The 26,961-nt window shown below is 37.9% G+C and overlaps 1 protein-coding gene across 1 annotated transcript in view; it reads left to right on the forward strand.

Annotated features, from left to right (window-relative positions):
* The first annotated feature begins 2,413 nt into the window (after positions 1 to 2,413).
* Positions 2,414 to 26,961, forward strand: part of nsg2 (neuronal vesicle trafficking associated 2) — a 40,667-nt gene continuing 16,119 nt past the window's right edge. The window contains exons 1-3 of the mRNA XM_084387765.1: positions 2,414 to 2,653; positions 3,122 to 3,280; positions 6,704 to 6,823. Coding sequence (XP_084243891.1) covers positions 3,152 to 3,280; positions 6,704 to 6,823 — 249 coding nt within the window. The 5' untranslated portion in view covers positions 2,414 to 2,653; positions 3,122 to 3,151. The remainder of the gene's footprint in view (positions 2,654 to 3,121; positions 3,281 to 6,703; positions 6,824 to 26,961) is intronic.

Consider the following 26,961-nt stretch of genomic DNA (forward strand, 5'->3'; position numbering starts at 1 on the left):
CGCTAATCATGAAGCAAATGAGACACAAATAATATAAAAGAAAATTATTTATTCACTTTACTGTTTATACTGTTATGCTTATAACTCAAGTTTAAATTGGTGAGCTTTCACAGCACATAGGGGACAACGGGGCAAAAGGCTCCTTTGATTTTATTTTCCCCTAAACCACTAGATGGCGCAAAAACTTTCCGTAACTTTCCAAAACATCCGCTTTTCAAGATGCACGAGGAAATTTGTCTGATCCTTGACGTGATCGCGGACAGCAGCGCAAAGCTGATTCTGCACTAACTTTATCTAATGTTTGATGTTTTTTTTAAATGTTGTAGATTTAAGTAGCAAATGAGAATCACTAAAAGTATTGAATATAGTTTGAAGTAAAGTTTTTTAATAACAGAAGAGTATGTAAAAATATGGTATTGGGGTAAACGACACTCCTGCTGTCAGGGCGAAAGACACAATAATTAATAGACTTTTCCATTGTTGACATGACATGGTAAATGTTATTATATTAAGTTGGGAGATAATCACCATATTTATAATGAAACCATCATAATTAAAAATATGATATTAGTAATATCATAGAAATAAAATATAATTTATTGCTGTACATCTATATTAAATTATTGTGGGATCTCCTTCAATGCTTTCAGAATCTTTACTTTTTAAAATAATTGTCTCTATTTTTTAAATATATTTTTATATTAACATATTTTAATGACATTATATTTATTGAACAAAAATGAGTTATTTTATTTATCTAAATAAACAGAAAATAATACAAACTTTGCTAAAGTGGTGGTTTTGAACAGGTATTAACTTATTAAAAACATATTATTTTAGCTAAAGTATTTGTATCAGTAATGTGTGTTTTTATGCCCCATGCTGGTTTTACCCCATGTGTTTGTGGGGTAAAAGGCCCACCTTGTCACCTCATATTTATAAGATGTTTTAAACAAAATGAACCACTTTTATGATTTATTTTCACACACATTTTTTGCTCCATCAATCTTCAATACAAACACAAACAACCCCCCCCCCCCCACACACACACACACACGCACATACACATACATGCACATATAAATATATAAAAAAAATATATATATATATATATATATATATGTACATATATATAGTGTGTATATTCTGCAATCATACACTAAGGGAGTATAGTGAAAAGCCCATTTTTCTTAAGGGTATTTTTCTTATTGGTACAAAACACAGTGCTGTCTCTAAAATCTGATAGGATGATTAAAGCCCAGCTGTGTCTGCACATCAGTTAAATTCTGTATTAATGTGCCAGTTTTGCTTGGCAACAGTAAATGACCTACATTTACAGTAGGCAAATAAACTAAATTACTTTGAATTTATTACGATAAATATTATTGTTAAGTAATACATCCATGTAATTGTTTAATGAGTGTTTGTGTCTTCTATCATAATATAAAAATAATAAAATTAAATAAAAAATAAATGGTAATAATAATAATTTTAATTTAGTTAACAATTAATGAACAAGATGTGCCAATTAATAGTCTCATTCATAATCCCACCAAGCAACTCTTTTTTAAAAGTGTTAGTTCACCCAAAAATGAAAATTCTGTTATTAATTACTCGCCCTCATGTTGTTCCAAACCCGTAAGACTTTCGTTCATCTTCGGAACACAAATGAAGATATTTTTGATGGAATCTCAGAGATTTTTGTCCCTCCATTGACAGCTACTTTGATGCTTCAAAAAAGTTAATAAAGATATCGTAAAACTAATCCATATGAATTGAGCGATTTATTACAAATGTTCTGAAGACACTCGATCGCTTTATACGATTTAATTTAGAACTTAGCTTTGAACACTTTAACACACTTCAATTGTGGTAAACAAGCTCAGTCATGTTTGCTTGACGTGCGAGAACTAATGAGGTTCATTTTCGTGTTACGCAGCAGGTTTGAGCTTCGGAGGTTTGTTCTGGCGCGTCAAGCAGTTTCGGTTGAGTTTATGTTCGCAGATCAATGTTTTCAGTTTGTTTATCTTATAAAGCGATCGAGTCTCTTCAGGAAATTTGGACTAAACCGCTCAATTTAGATTCGTTTTACGATCTCTTCGTGAACGTTTTGAAGCATCAAAGTGGTAGTTGCGTAGCTGTCAACGGAGGGACAGAAATCTCTCAGATTTCATCAGAAAGATCTTCATTTGTGTTCTGAAGATGAACGAATGCTTATGGGTAGCCTATTTAGTTATTATTATAAAGACCGTTTGTGTCCTCGGCCTAAGTGCTTTTTGACAAACAAAATGTATTAGCCAACTTGAACCCTAAATGAAAATGCTTCATGCACTTCTCTCAGTTTTTCACTAGATGGCAAACAAGTCAGCTAATGTGTGTAGGCAATGAGCTTCAGGGTTTCAAAGGGTCGGGCAAGACAAATGTAGGGTTTCTTTTAGATCCCCCCTAGTGGCTTGAGTGTAAGCGAGGGTTTGGATGCTGCGCGAGGCCGTCAGTATCTGCATCTCTCGCATCAGCGCCACACACACACTCACTCACACACACATACACACACTCACAGCATCTCCATCTCGACGCTCCACCTGCCCTCATCAACGACCCGTGTTTGAACTGTCTTTGAGCCCGTAAAAAGCGTGAAAGTCGACCGCTTTCGGTGAGTACGCGTTTATAAAACATCTTTTCATCGAGCGCGTGTGTGTTTGGGTGCGAGATAAATTGTTGTGACTGGTAAACCAGCCATAAAAGGGGCGCGGAGGCTTTATCTGCGCTGTGGCTGATGTTTCGGCACCTGGATTTCAGACAATATAGTTAAACTGTGCTGTGTTTTCCATTTTAATCTCAAAGATCAATGCTAAACCCTTTACTTCTCTTTACAAGCGCGAGGTTTGTGTGTTTTAAAGCATTGGCGTGCGGGCTGCCGTCAGACAGACATGCGTGAGGTGTTTACCAAACGCTTTGATATATAACGTGTGCTGAAGCTCTGCGCGGTTTATTGATGTGCCAGAGGTGTATAGATTTTTGGTTTTATTATTAAAGGTGGTCGATATATGATTTAGAGCCAAGGCAGTGCTATTCTAAATTGGTATTTCACAAGTGTTTTCAAAATCCTCTGCGTTTATAGGCTGGTGAAAAGTGCAATAATCCTTTAAAGATGGTTAAACTGGGGAGTAATCTACAAGACAAAGGAGCGAAAGCTGTTAGTGTTGAGGACGGCTTTCAAAACGTCCCCCTCATCACGCCCTTGGATGTTACTAATCTTCAGTACCAAGCCCCAGACAAGGTAAGGACATTTTCTTTCTTTTTTTTAGGTATTATATATTATAGGTCATCAGACCTAGCCTTTCATCAGGTCATACAAATATATCCTTCACCTAATGCAAAATGTCATTTAGACTTCCAAACAGGCGTTAGTGCCAAGAACAAATAATGATGTATTAACCCAATGTGCTGATTTTATTACGCTGTTGTTTAATTTGATCTTTTGAGTATGTACAACACAATTTTATAATTTAAAATCCTGATTGCGTGTGTGTTTTTCTACTCAATATTTAAAGCTTTCACTGTTTTCTCCAAACATGCCGGTACAATCCTCTGCTTTTCTGGTTGTGTTGCCAACCGGTGTGCATCAGGGCTCGATGTGACACTTTCTGTGAGTGGTGCTTCGGCCCTCATTTGGGATTCTGCTGAGGATGGCGAGATCATTCTTTGCACCTGCTGAATGAAGGGTCCTGTCACTCTGCCCAAAACCTGTGCACAAGCCAGTCACAAAAGCACAGACTGTTATATTTTAAGGATCGCACCCCATGCCAACCCCCAACCCCTTTGGGTGGTTTATTGGCCCGCATGACAAAGAGAAAAAGCCATTTTATCTTTTATCTCGGCTGTCATATGGAGGCTCTGTTTAATGCCGGCTTAGAGGTGAAGAGGATGTGTTGGATTACTAACATGTCTATGGCCACCTGGTGAGCCTTTCCGTTTCTCCTTCTGGAAGCTAGTGGCTTTCAGAGAGACTATGCATTAGTAAACAGGCAGAAAATTGTGTATTTATGTATACTAGATCATTACTGTGGACAAAAATGTCATGCAAAATGAATTTTTCTCTTGTAAATAAATTAGTTAGTTATATTAGTTAGTTGTGAATGTAAGGCATTGAAATTAATTACTAGATGAAAAAATTCATTCGGCATGATTTTTTTTTTCTAGACCACCATATTTCTAAAGGTTGCTGAAAGATCTTTGTAGGACAATGATCATATTTCAATATAGCTCATGTGTAATTAACAAAATTGAGATTGCAATTATGAAATTTTCCAATAAATAAGAGGAATGAGAAGGGGTATTTTAACAGAATAATGGCCCTTAGCCTCAGTCAGAAGATGACTGATTTTGACGAATTTTTTAAAGTGTTTTATCAACACCTAATAATATATATATTTCTTTCGAAAAGAAGATCATTAACCAATAACCATAGCCTCCTGTATATGTGTGTGTGTATATATATGGAGCCAAAATGGTCCTTAAATGACCAAAATAATACCTCTGAGAGAGTAAGATTAAAAAGCATGGAATAATTTGTTCAGAAGGTTGAAAGCAAATTAAAAGCACTGTAAGCAGAGAATCTAGCCTGCGAAGTTGCTGTATTGTATGCACTTGATGCAATTCTGTCACATAAACTTGTACAATGTAAAAATCATTAATTTTTCATGCTGACATTAAAGTCTTAAAGCAAGACAAGGATCAGCCCTGCGGGAAATCAGTATCTTTCTCTAGAGGTCTGCAGATAGCAATCAGGCAGTAATGACTGCAAATGATTTGAAAGCTGTCTTAGCATTATTTATTTTAAATGAGCCAAGTTAAGAACACACTCTTTGAAGAATTATATTTATTTACTGTAATGAGGTGTGTAGATCCATTAAATTAATACAGTAGTGAGTTTTTCCTCAGTTATTGGGCACCATAAACGAGGATAAAAAAATAGGGATTTAATTTTCCGATATTTAATTTAGGATGTTTCGAGTATAAAGTAAACCGCACATTTAGTTGTGGGACCACTGCAGATGCTTGTTTTCTCTCTTCTCTTAATTTTTTCAGCTTTTAAAATTGTTTCCCAAGGGGACTTATGTATGGAAACATTTTGTCTTCTTGTTATCCAGAATCTCGAAACCATTCCATTATAATCTGACCACCAGATTCATCATCTGATATTTGCATGCATAAATCACAAGCTGCATGCCATCAGCATCTCATCATTATTCAAAGCATTTTTCATTCAAGGTTGTCATATCAGCATACCAGTACAGCACCCATGTTGGAGAGGATCAATCCATTCGGCTCGCAGTAGTCCCTGGTGTTAACACTATCGATGGCTTGAATCAGCAGCTAAAAAGACAGTGCGCAACCTTGCCTGGAGGCAGAGGTTGCATTCTGGGGCAGTGCAAAAACCGAATAACAATCCTAGCGATAACAGAATGCCTCACATAGATCAGGAGAAGGAGAGAGAAATGGAAGCAGACAAGATGGTTATTCAGGGGGAAAATGAAATGTCAGAGGGTTTGGGAAGGAGACAGATAAGCAGTAATTGCAGAGTTCATGACAAGTGGTTGAGCTTCATCCAGTGGACATTAGACTTCATCAACTTCAGGGTTTCTAGAAAGTAAGGTGGCAGGAACGGAGGTCAGCGCTGAGACGTGTTATTCCTCCATCTGTCATCTCACATCAGACAGGGTTGCCTCCCTTCATTAGTTGGAATTTAAATTGTAAGACAGAATGAGGAATTCACTGAACAGCAATAAAAAAAAAAAAAGCACATCCAAGTCAAATCCGCTTGAAATTTTAACACTTGAAATCCAACCCAGTTAGGACACATATTCGTGTCATATATATGTGACCCTGGACCACAAAACCAGTCACATGGGTATTTTTTTTTTTAAATTGAGATTTATACATCCGAAATAAATAAGCTTTCCATTGATGTATGGTTTGTTGGGATAGGACACTATTTTGGTCGAGATACAAATATATGAAAATCTGGAATCTGAGGGTGCAAAAAAAAAATCTCCTTTAAAGTTGTGCATTTATGTTCGCGATTGTGCTGCATTCACTCACAAAAATAAATGTTTTATCTTTACGGTAGGAAATGTACAAAATATCTTCATGGAACATGATCTTTACTTAATATCCTAATGATTTTGGCATAAAAGAAAAATCTATCATTTTGACCCATACAATGTATTTTTTGCTATTGCCACAAATATACCCGTGCGACTTATGACTGGTTTTGTGATCCAGGGTCACATATGTGGTTTAAAATCAGATAACATTTTTATTTTTGTGTTTCAGTTTGAATGGTCTGAATGGATTTTAAGCAGGTTATTATTATTATTTTTTTTCATCTGGGATACAATGTGATCTACCCAGTCTAACTCACGATTGAGTGCTGTTGTGGGAATAGGCTTTGATTTTTGGAAAGGCCAATTGCGACTGGGTTATTGGAAGTCATTGCTATCTCAGAGTGTCTGTAGGATCAGAGATTAGGAGCGATTTAAGAACCAGCATGTTGTTTTATCATGAGGGAGGCCTAACATGATTATGGGCGTTATTGACTGGAAGGCACTGGCTTCGTGGTACAGTTATCAAACTTTGATCTCGAGGGAATTTACTGTTTGCATTAAGTGGTTTTGATGGTTACACCCTCTCTTCGCAGGTGGTGGTGAAGACACGAACTGAGTATCAGACGGAACAGAAGAACAAGGCCAAGCTGAAGGTGCCGAAGGTGGAGGAGTTCACTATCAGTGTGACTGATGGAGTTTCTGAAAGGCTGAAGGTACAGCTGAGCTTCTTTGTCATTAATGCATAGACAAAAAAACATTGACCAAGCAGTGTACAGTTATATGCTCTGTCAGTTCTCTGTCAGTTAAAATTGGCTTAGGTGGCTTTTTTTTCATTCATTTGCTGAAAAAAAGAAAGCATCATGGCTGGTCAGCAAGTGTTCTGGTTGCTGTACACTTGGATTCATTTGAAAACCAGATTCACCTGTAAGACCATGCTGATGAACCTGTACAAAACCAGCACTGGAATTCATGCTGGTCTAAGTAAAAATGGTTTTCTAGCGGGGCTGTATCCAGGGTTAGCATGTTCAGAATATTCCCTCAGTAGAACATGGTTAATGTTCTAAAGATCGATTCTTTCAAGTGTCATTAAAGGGATAGTTACCCCAAAAAACGAAAATTCTGTCATTAATTACTCACCATCATGTCGTTTCAAACCCGTAAGACTTTCGTTCACCTTCAGAACACAAATGAAGATCTTATTGATAAAATCTGAGTGATTTCTGTCCCTCCATTTACAGCTAAGCAACTTCCACTTTGACGCTTCAAAAAGTTCGTAAGATCGTAAAACTAATCCATGTGAATTGAGCGGTTTAGTCCAAATTTTCTGAAGAGACTCGATCACTTTATATGCTGAACAGATTGAATTTAGGCTTTTATTCACATTTAAACATTCATCAGCGAACACATCAGTAACGGAAAAGCTCAGGGAAAAGGAAGCTCAAGCATGTTCATTTGACGTGCGAGAACGAATTCAACGGTTCATTCTCGTGTTACGCAGCAGGTTTGAGCTTCAGCAAGAGGTTTGTTCTCGCGCGTTAAGCAGGTTCGGTTGAGCTTCTGTTTATGTTCGCTGATCAATGTTATTTGTGTATAAAAACCCTACATTCAAAATGTTTGTCATAAAGTGATCGAGTCTCTTCAGAAAATTTGGACTAAACCGCTCAATTCATATGGATTCGTTTTACGATCTCTTTATCTCTTTTTGAAGCGTCAAAGTGGTAGTTGTGTAGCTGTCAGTGAAGGGATAGAAATCGCTCAGGTTTCATTCAAAAATATCTTAATTCGTTTTCCAAAGATGAACGAAGGTCTTACGTAATTAATGATATTGAACTATCCCTTTAATGCTGTAAAAAGAAATGCAGTCTTTGTTCCAACACTCTTTGCTTCAACTGTTTGGAATGAATCCCGGAAGCACTTTAAGAGGCTGTTGGGTGAAAGAGAGTCGTCGGCAGTGTGAACTTAATGCAGAACTGGAGAGTGTGAAGGCACGTTTTATTGTAGCAGTGAAGGTCGTTGGAGAGGCAGATGAAGACGACAGCAAACGTTGGTATAAAGACTGACTTCCTTTGTTAAAAAAAACACTGAATGAAACTGTCAGCAGTCTTGGAATCACAATGCACTATGAAAACATTTACTTTGACATACCGTATACAGAACGTTTCCACAGACACAATCAAGATGTTCTTGTCTGAGATCCTCGCTCGCTATTTTTGTGAGGTACTGAAGGAAAAATCCCGGAGCTTTCTTGTATGAGCTTGTTGTAGGAAACTCTTCTGGAGGTTGTTGTCTAGAACGAGTCATTGCGAGGACAGAAAGCTAACAGCAGGGGGATCTCTGCTGCGTAGACTCCCAGTTGGATTTTTATCATATTCCCTGCCGTCGCTCCACTAGCAAGTAAAGAAGGAATGTTCCCCCTCATTAAATGTTCAAAACAAAAGAGAATTGTGGTCTCTTGGTGTCGTATGCAGCCAAGTGGAACATATTAACATATCATGTTCAACTTTTTTTTTACTATTAAGACAACTTAATTAAGCAGGGAGTTGGTCTTGTGATTTCTGTTTGTTCTTGGTTCATTTGGGTGGGAGGTTTGGCAGATGAAGTGTGGGGAAAAGAGTGATTTTGGCTTTGATTTCCCAACACATTACTATGTATTTTATTGTTGTAAACTTATGTTGGATTTGTTGCACTGTTAGTTTTACATTATACAGTATCAGTGTCACATTGTGAAAAAGAGTATTCCGTGGGAAATAGTGCAGGACGGACTTTATTTTATCCATTAGGATTTGATTGAATCTTGGGAAATAGGTTGTGATAATTGTTACTAGTGCTTGCTAAGTACTAAGTGTAATCCCTAGTCCTATGAATTTAATTTAACACTTTTTGATTTTAATATATTGGACGATAAAACTGCTGAAAATACAATTACATTGAATACATTGTACCAATGCTATTCATTACATTGAAAGAGGGAGTCTTTTTAAATACTTTTTTGGGCTCTTTTGGCAGCCCACTAGCAACCACATAGGCTAAGGTGGTTGCTAAGGTGTTCTGTGTGTTTTTAGCATGTTGCAATGTATTGGTCCACCCAAAACACTGTTGTTATCAGTGCGGAGACTTTTGCATAAGTAAAAAAAAATAATGCACCAGTAAAAATCTGTCTACTTAATATTGACCGAATAGAGACCGAATGTTTTTGCATTCAGATCAGGTTAAAAATTATACTATTCTTTCTTCAGAATAATGTCGGCTGATGAATTGAACTCAATAAGCTTTTAAAGGATTGATGTAACAGACAATAGCACACACACGTATTTTGAGGGGCCGTTTACACAACACCGTTTTCAATTAAATCGGAAAACTTTTTATGCGTTTTAGCCGTTCATTTACACGACAACGGCTTTCTGGGGGCCTGGAAATGCAAACTTTTGAAAACTATACTGTTATCGTCTCCATGTAAAGTACAAACACGTGAATTTGTGAAAACTAGCTCAAACAGTAGAGCGTTGGCGCTTGCAACGCCAAGGTCATGGGTTCAATTCCCAGGGAAAGCAAGAACTGATAAGAATGTAAATGTGTACCTTGAAATGCAATGTAAGTCACTTTGGATAAAAGCGTCTGCCAAATGCATAAATGTAAATGTAATGTATGTGCATGCGTGTGCATATACGTGATGTCTATAGACGCATAGTTTTTCTTTACAAAGTCACATCGCCAACTACTGGCCTGGCAGCAGAATACACCGTTTTTAATCGTTTTTGCGGATCCGTGTGAAAAGGAATCGTTTTAAAAACATTGTCATCTGTACACAAGAGATAACTTGTCAATTCAGGAATACACCCCTGCAGATCCTCCAGGCAGTGCTGCAAACCAATTAATAATCTGCCAGGAAAAGAATAACGCTTGCTAATGGAGAGCGTCTGCACACACAAAGACGCACAAATTCTAATGCGCAGTGCAAAATAGATACCCAGCTAATCCTTAGACGTAGCTGCACAATCCTCAGTTCAGACACACATCCCATAGCTGAATGGATGTCAAGCCGACAGTAGACATGAGGGACGGGATGAGAGAGAGAGAGAGAGAAATAGAGGACATTGAGCTGAAATGCTGCCCCGTCAGCCTCGGCATCTCTGGGAGAGAATAAGCAGCAGAATAAGAATGAAGGAGACGTGCTCGCTTGAAGGACCACTCACACCCACACTGCTCTGCCTAGGCCCTTCGGCTCTTGTTTAGTCTACCATTTTAACATCTCTGGAGAGAAAATGAGAACAAGAAATAAAAAAGAGGGTAAAATAGGACTGCTACACCAGAGGTAGCTAGTCAGACAGAGAGAGACAAGAAAAGCACCTTAAATGCACAGTTAAGTTATTAGACCAGAAATAGAGATGGCGTATTTGAAATTGTGCAGTTTCCACTGTGTACTGTAGACAGACTACACACTTTAATCAAAGCTGTATGTCATCTTTTTTGCAGTTTTAACAACAGCTGTGTTCTTGTGTGAGGCCAGTTGACTACCATATATTCAGTGTATTTCCAAGTTACTTTAAAGGATACCAGTGTACTGCCATGGCACACAACCAAAATATGTAATACAATAGCATGTTTTGTTACTTTTTGTTAGTGTGAGGCCAGTTGATTGGCATATTCATATTCATGGTATTTGCATGGCACTCCAAGAAACTTCAAATAATGCAATGCTATTACTGTGGTATATGTCCAAAAGTCAGTGGTAATTTTGTTAATTGATTTGGCCAATTGATTACCGTATTTATTTACATGGTATTCCATGTTTCCAAGATACTTTAAAGAATGCCATGGTACATAACCCAAATGTTACCATGTACCACCATGGTGACATGCAAAAAAACTAAAACAAATAACACTAAGTGCAAATTAGAGCTATGAAACGATTAATCGTGATAAATCGCATCTAAAATAAAAGTTTGTCTTTACATAATATATGTGTGTGAACTGTGTATAGTTATTTTGTAGATATAAATACACACACATGCATGTATATATAAGAAATATTTTCATATAAATATATACATATAAATAGGCTATTTTATATAAATAAATAACAGATTTTTCTTAAACATATACATGCAATGTACGGGACAATGGTGACACCAGCATAAAAATATTCATGATTCTGAAGCTGAAAGTACATCATTATTTTAGACGAATATGCTCGCACTCTTTCACTGACTAGATTCATTTAAAATAATGTAGGCCACATTTTACTGTTTGGCACCCACACATATTCCCAGATTGCAGCATTATACATTATAATCAACATTATAGTTTAACGTAGTCCTGACACTAAAACTCTGAAAACTGATTTTTTTTTTCTCAAAGTAATTTTTATTTTGGGTGAACTATACACAATATATTGTCACTATCCACGATACATATTGTTGCATTTTTGTATTGGGATAAATTGTGACATGATATATTGTCACACCCCTAGTGTGGGGCCATTTGATTGCCATATTCATATGATATTTACATTTTTTTTAAAGAAGTCAACGGCAATACCATGGTATTTTGTATTACGTTTGGTTAGTGTGAGGCCTGTTGATTACCATATTTATGTAGCCTACCACACATGTGTAAAAGGCGATGTTTATTGGAACATTTATTGAAATCAATGCTTCCCTTGAAGAGCATTGAGCAAATGTATTCTGTCCCTTTAAAGGACAAATCTTTATTTGAAAGTCTGCAAGCGTTCAAGCTGAAATGCCTTTGTTGGGGCAACGTAACTCATACTGTCATTGACAGAAAGGAGACGGCCGTGCACAGAGATGCATTTGAGGGCACACAATCCATTTTTGTATAACACTGCCAATACATTCTCCCTAGTCATGCAGTAAATTGTCACTGGGCGTTCGCTCGATGACAAAATAAAGTACCCAATCATGTGGGAGTGCCAGGAAACAAAGACGATTGTCTCCCACCCTGAAGTCAGGAGAACATGCTATGCTGAATTGCTCCTAGCATCCCCCTACAGATGATGGCCATTCATTGGATTTGACAAATCGTTTGCTTGGGCAAAAGCATATGTTGTCAAGCGGTGACCCCGGGTAATGTAGGGGGGCGGTCACTGTCAGAGCGATTGATCGTGTTGAGTGATGGTGATTATATTCTCCAAAGACAAGCTGGAAAACACTCAGCCCCAGGTTTTTACATGTTCTCTCCACTACCAACCAGAAATATGTACAATGTTACATAGAGTCGAGATTCTGTCGTCATTTTCTCGCCTTCATGTCGTTCCGATCGTCTTTCTTCTGAGGAGCACAAAAGAAGACATTTGAAAAATCTTTCAGCTGTTTTTGTCTGTATTAGTCAGTCGGGTCAAAACGTTTCAAGCTGCTGAAAGATTATTCAAATATTTTATTTTGTGTTATGCAGATATTTTGTAGGTCAACTATCCATTTAAGACTTCTTGTAGATCAAAATCTGCATTGATTAAAGAAACATCAAGTGACACATTCAATTAAAAGAGAGTTTTTTTGAAGGAGAAAAGCTGAAATAGTATTTTCTCATTAAACATACTCCAATAATCTCTATTTACAACTTCGAAAAATCATTTTGCAGTGTTCTGTACTTTCCTAACAAAATTGCAAGCTTTTTTTCACTTTGCCCATAATTCACTGTCATAAACTGGTCAGTATTACATCACAGTTTTGTATCTCAGCTGCAGTTGTCGTATTCTGTCAAGTCAGAGACGTCATTAGAGGTGAATGAAAAGCTTAGGCAATAGCCTGGAGTCATTTGTCACGTTAAATGCGACAGTGTATTTGATCTGCAGCGGGACGTCCTGTTCTCTGTTCACAGCGACAGAGATGATTTATGACACCAGATGGCTTTTTGTTTGAACCCTGATTAATCTCACCTTCCACCGCTGCTAGAGAATCATTCATCTCTTTTGTCTAGCTTTGTAGATAGAAATATTGACGTAGACAGCTAGCACGTTTACACGCTCGGCCTAATATCTCAACATCGTGGAAGATCACATGTTTGAAGGCTTTTCTTTTATCACGCTATTAGGTAACGTCTACAGTACACCACAAACATATTTGATACACCTAGATTGTCTGTCCTGATTTCATTGACCATATTTATTGGCATGCTGATGGATTTTTGTTTGAGAGCAATTTGTGAAGTTGGGGGCGGAGCTATCAAGATAGGGGTGTGGTCTTTTTTGGGTAGGAACGTGTTTGTTTTGGTGATTTCAAACATCAACAGCGTTTCTCAGAAATCGCTTACTGCAACTTTAAAAAGAGATTTTTGTGTATCTGGTCACTGATTTTTGACAGTCACTGATGAATTGTGCATATGAGCTGTAGGAAAAATGTGTTTCTTTGGCCCATAAAGTGCCTGGTGTTAGGGGTGAGGCTAAGGGTGGCCAGGTTCCCTGCCCAATAGAAATGAATCTGGATTGTGTCTAATCCACAATGCAAATCTCTTTCTCTTGAGTCACACATTTTCTATATGTAGTGTCCTGATGGAATTCAGGCTATACCCAGATAAAATATGCATTTTAATACCAGACATCATTACTTCTAAACCTTGCATAATCATTTTAAAATATATATAATTTTTAAATAATTTATAAAGGAAGAAAAGCAAGTGCAGATCTTTTTTCTATTTGAAAGCATTGGTATTTTTACGGATTGAGTGCAGTGATTCTTAACAGTCAAGGGCATGTCATATTTCACTTTTAAAATCAAAAGAAATTTGTGATAAAACATTTTAACAAAATTTTTTTTTTTTTCAAAACATTCATATACAAATAGTATTAGTATATCATTTAAAGTAGTTGCAAAGTATTTACACATCATGTTTATCCAATGTCTGCAAATAAAATCGTTGTATTACAGTAAAACATTGAAAATAATTAAATAATATAATAACAATCGGAATTTCCTGGATGGTTCGATGTGTTTCAGTATGACATATTCTTTCAAAGCCAAATGACATCATACATTTTGAGAGCTTTTGTTTTTTCCCGTTTTGATACAACTTTACAGGACATGTCAGAAAAATGTGCCAATGCTGGTAAAAAAAAAAAAATCCCTGCAAAGTGGCAAAACACGCACTTCACTGTATCTGACTACACAGCAAAATGAGTTCAGGTTATTCTACGACACTGTTGCCTCTCTTGAGCAGAAGTCTCTTACCTGTGCACCTATGGGGTGCATGGGGAGCAATTAGTTTCATGGAGCAGTTCTCCCTCCTGCCCTGCTCTCTCTCTCTCTCTCTCTCTCTCTCTCTCTCTCTCTCTCTCTCTCTCTCTCTCTCTCTCTCTCGGTCTGTTAGCAGGGCTAATGGCCAGAATGCCCACAGGCTCACTGGTGTGAGAGACACGGCCCTGGAGAGGCAGGCTTGTTATTCTGCTGTATTGTTGATTACCCCCCACAGAAGCCTTCTAGCTCTGCGGTGGATCTGAGAAGCGGTTTGCACATCGCTAGGTGAATACTGTACATTTGAGAGGAAGTCAGATTAACACTGCAGGATTACTGACAGGTACAACTTTTCATTTGAGAGAAATAAAAAGTCTAGACTAGAGCTTTTTTTATTTTTTTTACTTTTTGATACACAGGGCACCCAAAATATTATGATTGTGCTACTAACTGGTACTGGTCACAGCACTTGCATATTGCTGATCTATTGTTGGTTTGAATGCTTCTATTGGTAATACCATATTTGGATAAAAGCTTCTCCTAAATGATTTTTTTACTAATTAATTTGCTTTTTATTGTTATTAAAAATAAAGAAAAAAATAAAGAATTTTATGTCGTGTTTCCCCCTCTCCGCTCTATCAAAAACATATCGAACTGTGACTTCAAAACCAAGATACGCACCAAACCATCAGTTTTGTGTACCATTTTTTTTTTTTTTTTTGTCTTGCTGTAAAAGAAATAGGGCTGTCAAAAAAAAAAAAAAAAAAAAAAAATCACATTTAAAACATACATGATAATAATATCATATTGGGTAAATGTGTTAACAATTATTGCATTAAACATGCTTAATTAATATCTTAAAGGGTTAGTTCACCCAAAAATGAAAATGATCTCCCTCAAGCCATCATAGGTGTATATGAGACTTTCTTTTTTCAGCCAAACACAATCAGAGTTATATTAAAAAATATATATATATATATATATCCCTGGCTCTTCCCAGCTTTATAATGGGAGTGAATGGTACCTGAGATTTTGAGGTCACTCTTCCGCCGGTACTAGACTCACCCAGTGATTATAGTTTATGAAGTTGTAAATATGGATATTTTTCTTACAGAAACACATGGCTTCACTTCAGAAGGCCTTTATTAACCCCTGGAGTCGTATGGATTACTTTTATGATGGATGGATGCGCGTTTTTGGCTTCAAAATCGTACTATTCACTCCATTTATAAAGCTTGGAAGAGCCAGGATGTTTTTTAATATAACTCTGATTAAAAAAAAGAGAGCAGGTAGCCAAATGTTAATACTGTGAAAGAACAAATACTATGAGATGTTTGTCCCATACGATGCATTTTCTTGTTTCTTAGAGCTGTTAAAACGTGAAATGTCTTTAGAACTCTGCGATAAAAGACGAGTTCAGAAGGCTCTGGGTTACATGTTTTTAGCAGCTCTCTTTTCTTTTGGGCTTAAACATTTTGAAGGATTCTCTGATGAATAGTTTTGTCTTTTAGTTCTTTTTTTTTTTTTTCAGTTCAGGTATCTCCAAACACACCCATCCTAATTGACTCATATTAAGACAGTAATTGGAGCTGAACTTGACATGTCTGTCCTATCCCTGAGGAGAACTCTTTCATTTCTTTCGTGTCACTTCTCCTTCTCACTTTTTGTGAAATGGAAAGGGATTTCTATTTGTGTTGAGAGCCACACTACCAAACAGCATTTCTGTGTTAATAGTTGGTTGGTTTTGGCTGATTCAAAACATTTATTATGAATATGGAATGTTCATGGTAATTAGGCCATATTCAGATTGAAAAATTAGCAGTCCAAAGCCTATGTTTTAATATGTGTAGGATTTATTGCATCTTAAAGAAAATGCTGAAACACACAGTTTCTGCTACCCTGGAAATCCAGAGTTCTCGCGAGAGTTTACTCTGGTGTCGAGTAATGATGCTCATTAAATATGGCCTTGTCTCCGAGCTGCACCAATCACATCGGGTTATCTGATATAGGCGGGCCAGAGGCGAGCTAAACAGATGACGACAGCGCTGTGACGTCGAAGTCATTAGTAAACATAGCAAGATGGCTATGGATGAACACCAGTTGTTTGGCCGCTACAATGAACGAGTTAGACTTGGCTTTTTATCTAAAAGAGGAACAGAAGACGGCGCTCGAATCGTTCCTTAGCAAGAAGGGAGTTTTTGCTGTTTTGCCGACCGGATACGGCAAGAGTCTAATCTACCAGTTAGCTCTGCTGGTAGCTAAGCGTATGGGGCTTGTTGTGATTGGTCGTAGTGTTATCCAATTGCGTGCAGTGAGATTTTCAAATGCATGCTTGGTGCCGCCCCTCGAGCTGGCCGATTTTCATTAGTCGATGCCAGACCATTAATCTTTCAGATTTGGGTCTGGATTTCCAGGCTAAGTTTCTGCAGGAAACACCAGAGGACAACCGATACTGGATTTAGCAGATGCTGTTTTCTAAAATGGGTAAATATGTCAGATTATCAATTAATCGCATAATATGAACTTTCCATTTAATGTCAAATAGTGCTGACCTTTATTCGAAAATTATCAATATATAATAATGAATTAATCATGAGAATGTTTTGCAACTATTAAAATAATCAGTAATTAATTGGTAAACACACCCCCTTGCCTCTGATTGGTCCACTGTTTTGAAAGGGATGAGGTGCGCTACATCAAAACTTCTTTTAACTTCACATGGCGTCCTGAAAACATGGCGTTCATGCAAGATGCATCGCATCGGTCAAAAACACATTTCCATCCATAAAGTATGTTTACATAGGATAATGTTATAAGGATACTGTTATAAAGTAGCGGATGCCAAAACATGTTCTGTGTGAATTGTCTGTACAACACCAACGTTACCTCATGGATTACAGACATTCTACATAAACCGAAACCTTAACTCAATACCAATAGAGTTTGCTGTTAGCATGTCGCGATACTAAACTAAAAATATTGCTTGCAATAATCAATATTTAATTACACAGATCAGTTTTATTGATGCTTCTCAGAATTAAATTGTGGTTATTTGTAACTGACATTTAACTCTTTACTCTTTTAATTCCTTTTATAACTGTTTTAATTTTCCTTGCTTTGATTTTGTGATTATTTTCATTTCCTTTCTGTGTAAAGCACTTTGAATTACCATAGTGCTATATAAATAAACTTGCCTTGCTTTACCATCTTGGATTTAGTTTTTGCCCTACATTCTGGGATTGCCTTCTCTGGAAAGGACATGCAATTCTGTCTTGAAATTTCCAAAACAAAATATCTTATGCTGTCTAACTGCTGGACAACATTGGCATCACGCATCAACATTTTTACGTGCCTATGATTCCTTGAGCTGCTGTCTCAGGCAGTGAACCGAGCGAGGCTGTATTTACGTCCGAGGAAACAGACTGGCATTGACTCTTCACAGATATTGAATAAACACCCTAGTCTTTTCTGTTCCCTTGACATCTAATGCGTCACTGTGATTTTCCCAAGCCTCTCCTCACCCTGTTTCACCGCTGTGTGTCTGTAGCAAACGCTTAGGAACAGATGAAGCTTAAGATGACTAATCCCACAACTGTTATTATTATTATTTTTTCTCAAAATGTCTCTGCTGTTCACTAGGCTGGAGATGAGGTAATTTTGAAAGCAGATGTCTAAGGTATTATTTATCTAATAAAACTAAAATCTGGATTTCTTTTTTAATGCTCTCTGTGGTTAGCCTTGGTTCACATCTCATAACAGAGTTACTCTGGGGAAAATGAGTCCTCCGACATCTCAAGCTCAGGGATGCATTGATTTATTTATTGACTGGCATCACTGCTTTGTGGGAACCGCTGTTATGCGGCAAGAGTAGATGAAACTGAGAATCTCAGAACCCCTGAGGAAATTGTGACAGATGGGCTGCTCACACATATGGAGTGGAAAGTGGCCTGGCTGTGTTTGTAGGCGATTGTTGCAGTTGCAGTTGCAGAGGCAGCAGGACAAGGCCAGGGGACAAGGGAGTCTTATTGAACCAAATCTACAGGATCCCAGAATCCTGGTGCCTGTGTACCAAGGTTACATTCTTCATTAGGATGTTTGGATTACAACGTCCTCCATCTCCTTACAAAATATAGACAGATGCTATAAACCAGCAGGTTCAGGTATATTGACCAAAGACTCAGTTGAAGACCTTTTTTCCATAAGCCTTTTTTCCCTTGGTCGAACATTATTAAAGGTGAGCTTATTTAGAGATATCAGCCGAAATGGCTTAGTGCAGGCGCTAATGGATCCTATGATGTATCTCGTAAATTACCCCACTAATAATCCCCAGAGTGGTACCAAACTTCTACAGTAGTACAAATAGGTTCTGTACTCATAAAACAAGGCATTGGAAAGGTTGTAAGTACATCAGGAGTTTATTTAAATAACACTTGCCTGAAGGCTAATGCTACCGCTAACCCGGACGTCGACTTCACTTCACTGATTAGGGAAAAGCACGTAAAAGTCCTGGCAGAAAGCGATGCATAAGGATGTAGTGTAACGACGAATTAACGTTTTTCCGAAGTGTTGACAACTTAGTGTTAACTAATAATTGTTGCAAACTGGCACTACCAACAAAATATTAGTGCATTCCTGGAACTGGACGTCATTACACTACATCCTTATGCATCGCTTTCTGTCAAGACTTTTACGTGCTTTTCCCAAATCACTGAAGTGACCTCAACGTGCGGGTTAGTGGTAGCATGAGCCATCAGTATTTACGTGTCATGTTATCACAGGGTTCTCAAGTTTTATCAAAAGCTTGGAGTGAGATCACATGCGGTTAGGGGAGGAGCCCTAATGGAGCCCCGCCCCCGCCCGTCCGTCCCCGCCCCCCAATTTTACCCATTGTTCATAATTAACCAGCACAAATTGAAATTATAACAATTGGTAAATCTGATAAATGACAGAGCAATTAATCACATCAAATATACTCTTAAATGTTATATTTCAAAATTACAAATATACAAAAATATAACAAATTGCTCCAAACAGTTTGGAAAAACAAATCTTTTTGCATTTTGAATGTGTCTAGTCGTAATGGTATAATGATTTATTGTGTGGTGGGACATTGTGAACAAATGACATAGTATTAAGGTGTGTGTGTAAGTATGGCCTGGTAAACCTTACATTATGGGGACAAAATGTCCCCACAAGGATGGCAATATCCGAAATCCTTGTTCGTGTGGGGAAATTTTTTGGTCCCCATGAGGAAAACGGCTTATAAATCAAAAAAGTTATGTTTTTTTGAAAATGTGAAATTGCAGTACGTTTTCTGTGATGGGTAGGTTTAGGGGTAGGGTTAGTGTAAGGGAATAGAATATACAGTTTGTACAGTATAAAAATCATTATGTCTATGGAAAGTCCCCATAAAAAATTAAAACACTACGTGTGTGTGTGTGTACACAAGAGTACACACTGCAGCTTATGAAATGTGTTTTGTGTTGTAAGTGTTTGTTGCACATTTTGACGCCTTGATAACATTGATATATTTAATGTTCTGGCCTAATAATGTTAGACGAGCTTTCTTAATTCCAACTTACCTTCTCCATCAAGACGTGTGTTCGCGTGATGTTGTTGGTTACTTAGTAACGAACGTACGGCGGCCGAGAATTTTCCGTCAACTTCCGTGTGTTCGCGCCTATGGTTCGCGCATCTATGTAACGAACGCAATCTGGCCGAGATACGTGCTAGCGGCAGGAAACTTCACTTTGTGTGCCTGCGCTCGTATACAAAGTTATATATAAAGCTTGCAGGACAACTTGGTTGGCATTGCCTTTTCAGCGTGAGAAATACACGGTGTGGCGTGTGAGCGTGTGAACTGGTTGAATTGCGTGTGTCTCACGACCAATGCGTGAGACTTGAGAACCCTGTTATCATAAGAGTCTTATTTATTTTAAACATTGTGGTTATCGCCAATACCTGTATATTGTCACACTCTAAATTAACACAATGTCGATATTTCATGCTTTCCATATCACGATTATCATCAATACTGGTATATTGCGACACACCTACTATCATAATATGGTTAGTTTCTATTAATATCAAAGGCTATATGCTTAAAATATGTCTCTGTTTGACACATTTTGAATCAGGGGTTCCTGCTCTGTGTCTCTATCACCTAAAGGGTCCTTGTCCTGAATAACGTTGATGACCCCGATGTAAGATGTTAAAGAGGAAGTTGAGAAGAAATTAAAAACCGGTAATGCTAGAGACCATAAACACAACGATGGCAGACGACGGAAACAGGTTCAACAGTATGATGATGACCCACATAGTTTTAAAAATATTCACAATCTGATAATATTGCAGGTGATTTGAATAATGAAACACTGACCTTGATACCATCTGAAACTAAATAACAGGTCCAGATGCTCTGAAGGGCATTGTTTTAAAAGAGTGTTCAGAACAACTGGGCTATTGTTATATGATACCTGTGGACTTGTAAGTTACTTCCTGACTGGTCTCCTTTTCATAGTCAGTTTGTAGTTTTCTTGTTGATTAGTTTACAGGTGTGTCTTGTTTGCCATTTACCTCGTGTATTTAAACCCCAGTGTTTCTTGTGTTATTTTTTGAGTCTTGTCCTGGGATGGTTGTATCGCCGGTGTACTCAGTTCTGTCCCTTGGTTTTTTGGTTTGTTTTTCCAAGTCTGTAGTTGTATTTTTATCCTGTTAATAAACTCTCTGTATAAAAATCCTAATCTCCCTCGTTTCTGAGTTCAACCAATGTTACAGAAGACTCGACCAAGAACATAGGAAACACTAGGGATGGACAGTTATTTTGAGCACATTGGAAACCTTGTTCAGTGGTTCTACACTGACTACGTTTACATGCAGCCAATAACCCGTTCAAAACCGGGATATTAGCAATAACCTGGTCGCGCACGGCCATGTAAACGCCGGCAAAAACCCGGATATGCTCATATCCCGGTTTTTAAAAACCCGGATATGATCCCTGGGGTACCCCTTTTCTAACCCGAATATTTGGTCATGTAAACGCGTATCGGCATATCCCCATCAAAGGGAACATTGATTTGTGTTCTGCGCATGTTCTATTCGCAAGGAATCTTGGTCTTATGTTGTGGGAATCAAAAACGGACATAAATGGATGACGACAAATTCACATTTCAGGATAATGTGGAACACCTACATACTGTAAGAAGGCAAGACAACGTCTAAAGCCCTATTCGGACGGGATTAACTTTACAAGGGTAGATGGAGTAATGCAATTTTACCACAGGACGTCTGTAATATTAATGGCCAATTCGCACGGGATAAGAGATCTCAGTAAAACTAGCAGAAGTGGGAGAGTAACTCAATTTGCGCATTGCCGTTACCCTCATGTCGTCATGTGTGTATTGCGTTGCTTATACGTATATATAACGTGCGCAAACACATAAAACCTATATTTATATATATAAAACAGTTATGTCCGGTCGAACAATGAATTAATTAACTTCAGATTGGATTGTGTTGGTAAAAGGCACTTACCTAACGCTAAAAGATGTTTTGTGCCTCTAACAAGTGCTTTCGATATTCTTTCTGATCTGAATGGTATGTGGGAACACTTGAGTTTTGCCACAGAATTGTCCCAGCGTCTAGAACGCAACTGAATGCTTTTTCAAGCGTCTCTCTCCATTCTTGGAAAAAACGCGGAAAACTACTTTTAAACAGGAAATGACGGAATATTTACGTACATATTTACAGCGGGTCTATTTGCACTAGGGCTGAACGATTAATCGCAACAAAACCGCGATTTGCGATTATTTTATGCGCAGCTTGTCAGTGGAGTGCAGCTGATTGGTAGTAAATACTGCCCCATTTGAACGCTAGAGGGCGCTCTCATGCAAACACGCTCAATATGACCCTCCACAGAAGTACAATAATGCGCATCATTCCAGGAAATCCCTATCGCTGTAGCTGAATAAACAGAAGATTGAAACGCTTTAATTAAACTTGACTTATAAATACACGACTGCCTTATTCTGTGTAAGAAGGCACATCATCTCACAGAAGGATGAGCTCAACTGTCGTTATGAAGTGAGTTTGGAGTAAATGCATGTTATTAAATGTTGTCTGTTGTTGGACAAGAGGTTCATAAATGCTTCTCATGTTTTGGAAAGATGTTTGACGCGTGTTGTTTTTTCAAATGCACATTATAAGTGACTCAGACTCACAGTGCTTTCAGATGGAGCAGTGTTTACAGAGCCGTACATCAGTGACAAACTGCGCATAACAAATAATCGCATCCTTTGCGATTTTAAAATCGCGATAAGCCATCTCGATTTAAGTGCGATTACACGGAAAGTGCGATTAATCGTTCAGCCTTAATTTGCACAGGATTAGCATTACCTGAGGTAATTTTTCCAGACCTTTTTCCAGAAGGTAAAAGTCGCTGTAATCTTTACTGACATTGTCCGTCATGATCACTGAGATGGCACATTCGGACGGGACTAAAATCACAGAGAAGCTCTGGTAATTATTACTTTACCCCACCTCTCCATGTTTAACTAGTCCAGTCCGAATAGGGCTTAGGTCTACGCAGGAAATTAAGGAGTTTTGATATTGACAGGTGGACACTGACCATGATTTTATAGATCAATGATTCAAAGCATTTTAACATATAATATAGTTTTGTGGTATGGCAATTTAACAGTGAAACAGAAAAATAAATGAACACAAGTAATTAACTCTTTCCCCGCCAGCGTTTTTGAAAAAAACTTGCCTGCCAGTGCCATCAATTTTGATAATATTCACAAGTTTCATGGCCCCCAGAATATGTTGTTGTATGAATATCTGCACATACAATAAATCAAAAGAAAGAACAGAGCCCCTGCTCTTAAAAACAAAACAAAACAAAACTTTATATTCTAGCTTCATGCATTGTTTTTTTATTTATTTTTTATCAACACTTGAATAGCTCGTCCTGGTCGACATTTCATTTAGTAACTTTCATTCAGGCAGTTTTGATTTATATGCCTTTTAATGTTGATGATCGCATTATTTCACATATGCATCTGCTTACATATATCGCTTGTTTCTGCTTCTTCGCCAGTTTTGATCATTCAGTACTCTTTCAGAAGATTTGTAATAGCGCCCCCTACCGCATAACAGTAGCTACATTTACATGGACACAATCGGAATGAAATCAATACGATTGATGAATCCGAACAAGGTGTTTACATGAATGATAAATAAAGTAATCGGGTTGATGTGCGCATTTATATGTCACAAGTTTCAAATCGGATCTGATGTTTTGACATGCGCACACTGCACGAATATACAGAGTTTCCCGCTTTTTGTGCATAAATATTCTCCTCTATTGGTTCTTTATTTGTTTTAAACAGCAGACGTAATATTAATTCGTCTCTGGTCATAATTTAGAGCATATTAACCGTTTTGCCGTGCTGCTTATTGATCACGCAGTAAAAATGCCTCTCCCCGCGGCCAAAACCAGACGTCTGTGGATGAGAATCCAAAACAAGGACTGGTGGGACGTTGTCCTGCTTCACTTCACAGACGCGCAAGTGAAATGAGAATTTTAGAATGACGGGAAAGTTATTAATATGACACTTTATTCAACAGGAAGAACAGCTCGTTCCACGCGTCATACGTCATTACGCTAGTTAACGTCATTGCACATGCGCAGTCCTTTCAGTTTAGGTTTTCAATCCGATGAAGTGTTTACATGTTCTCTCGATCGGATTACAAAAGGGATAAACCACCCCTTTCAATCCGATCGAAATTTCATTCGGATCGAGCTCAATCGGATCGATTAAGGTGTTTACATGAGCCGTCAATCCGATTATAGGTGTCCATGTAAACGCAGCTAGTGAAAACACAGAAAGCCAGGAAAATTCTGTCAATGGCGGGGAAAGAGTTAAGGAAGCAAACATGTTCAGAAACAATGCATTGCAGGTTTTTTTTTTTTTTTTTTTTATATTTCATGGAAAAAAAGGGCATTTGCAGTGTATTCAGACAAACCATTTCATCTCCTCCATTTCTGCTTTGATGCCCTCACTTCGGGCGCAGACTATACCCTTGACTATAAGTAACATACTGTATAAAAGATATAAAAATTCTTAACTAAGGTATTATATCTGTTTTACATGTTGTTCATATCTGTGTTTGATTGTGTATATACAACATATGTAAGTGGATATATAGTTGTCAAATAAGATGCATACATTTTTATGTCTGAGCTATGTTATATCCACTGTTCCCACTTCAGATGTTTTTGTGGTGAAAGCCGTTTGCTTGTATTCTAGTAAATGAGAAATAATTGGAGTGTTCGGCTCAAAATATCCAAAACATTCATTTATTCAGCATCAGAGGAGGTGTCAGCCATTAGTCATTCATTCTGGAAATGATTTGGAGTTGGTTCCATATTTATGAACCTGGACAAACAAGCAACTTGTGTAGAGAGATGGTGGATCTTGATGAACAGAAGTACCTGGTAGTAAGTGAGACTTTAGAAAAAAGTAGCCTAATGTGTTGTGTGCACTGTGCAGTGCCCAAGAGAGTGGACGGATTTAGTTTACTTAATTGTTTAAATTTGAACAGATTAAATTTAATTAAATTAAATTTACAGATTATTTTAAACAGTAAGTTCAAGATAATCAATTAGGTAAAATTTCCTTTGACAAAAACTCATGATCAAGGCAAAATGTCCATTCAGCATGGCCATAAGATAAGGATGTTGTCCTTTTGCCTTTGACAAACTGAAATTGTGGCCTCAAATTAATATAATACCAGCAGTGAATATAATACCTGCGTCTCAATTCGCCTACTTGTACTACGCTCTAAAAGTATGTAGGCTACTCTTTCTTTTGTGAAGAAAAAGTATATACTTTTGAGTGCGTAGCAAACAGTAGACAATCTTTGGGACACACTATCACGTCATACAATTGCGTCTTTGACGGTGGCTCTCTGTCGCATCCTGTCACAGTAAACTGGCCTGTCAATCATCTTGTCACAGTTAAAATCCTCCACATTTAATTTAATTTCTTTTCATACTGTATCGGAGTGAAATGCAGAAGCACGTTGATCTGCAGTCGCGGGTCTTTCATGCGGAGACTCTCCTCAAATTAATGCATAATGATGCATTTAAAAGTTAATGGCAGATCATTATAAAAGTCCACATTGTTATTGCAGATGGAATATAACACGGATAACGTTAAATAAATGTTTTTTTTTTTATCAGGTTAAACTTTGATTAGTCACTCAAAGCTTTATCTGAACCTCTCACCATCGGTCGCGCATATCCACCATGTTTTGTAGTTTTTTAACACTTTTTACTCGTGTCTGTAGTTCCTCCTCCAAAGCGCAGTGGGTTGTGGGCAATATTAGCCTTTAGAGTGAGCACTTATCCACACTTCGAAAATCAACCATCTGGGTACTTCTGGCATACTCTTTTCAACATACTATGCTTTGGGACACACTTATTTTAATCTCACATGCTGTTTAGGATGGATAGTATGGACATTGAGATGCAGGGTCTGACAACTACATTTTATAAAAAGAAATCACCTGTCAAGTAATATATATTACATCAGCATATGAGAGTCAAATTGGACTACAGGGACTCATCTCAAGATCACTCATTTAACAGTTAATCTATTGCCAATATTCTGAAAAAAAAGCTCAGTCTAGATTAGAAAATGATTGAAAATATTAAAATCAGGAAGTGTGTCAATTGGATTGGCGTTTATTCTCATTAGCATGCAGTGTGAAGTATTTCACTCAGTTCCCAGATCCATTCCTATTCAATTTCAGCATGTGAAGAATAAATTGATACTGACATGCGTTATGTATCATGCACGTTATCGTCTCTGACAGACGATTGAGGACAGTTGAGGCCGCCATTTTCTCCCTCTTCTCGGAAAGCGATGATAAAACATTGGGTTTCAAGGAAATGCGTGAACTCACTGGACCGTTGCTTCTCGTATATTACCGTGAATTATGCACGTTATTTTTTGACAGTCATCAATGTCGTGATATTCAAATGATGTGGATGAAGTATTCAGTGAACTGATTGATACCCATGAGTGTGTTATATCGATGTCTAAGTTTTTAATAATTTTCTAATAATCCAACTGACAGCCAAGTTTTTGACGGACGTGAGAGGTGAACTATGTTTCATTTTCAGGGGTGCAAACAGCGCGCTTTTCGGCGCCTCCCGCTTTTTTCACGTCAGTTTGGGTGACTTGTGTGAATCGTGCAGATCCGAAGACTTTTTTTTTAGGGGGGGGGGGGGGGGGGGTCTGATTATAATTTAACCAACAGTAATTCTGGATTGCGTCCACCAATAAGCGAATCAGAACACTGCGCGCCGAACCAGCAGTATGTGCGCAAGCGTGAACCAGTAGTGTTTCTGTCTCACTCTGGATCTGCCGCGCTGCATCACATTTCTCTCTGCGTGGCGTGGAGTGTCCGTTTTTATGTCGGCTCTCATGTTAACTGGTTAGAGTTTGTGTTAGAGCACAATGCCTGCGTGACACACACACTTCTCGAGCCGCGCCGGAACCGCGTGCTAGAAATAGAACCGCAACCGACGCCTATTTTTCACGCGACACGCAAGAGTGTTGGAAGTTTTCAGACAAAATAGAAGGCGCAAATACATA

Source organism: Rutilus rutilus (assembly GCF_951802725.1).
Source record: "Rutilus rutilus genome assembly, chromosome: 18".
Taxonomy (NCBI): domain Eukaryota; kingdom Metazoa; phylum Chordata; class Actinopteri; order Cypriniformes; family Leuciscidae; genus Rutilus; species Rutilus rutilus.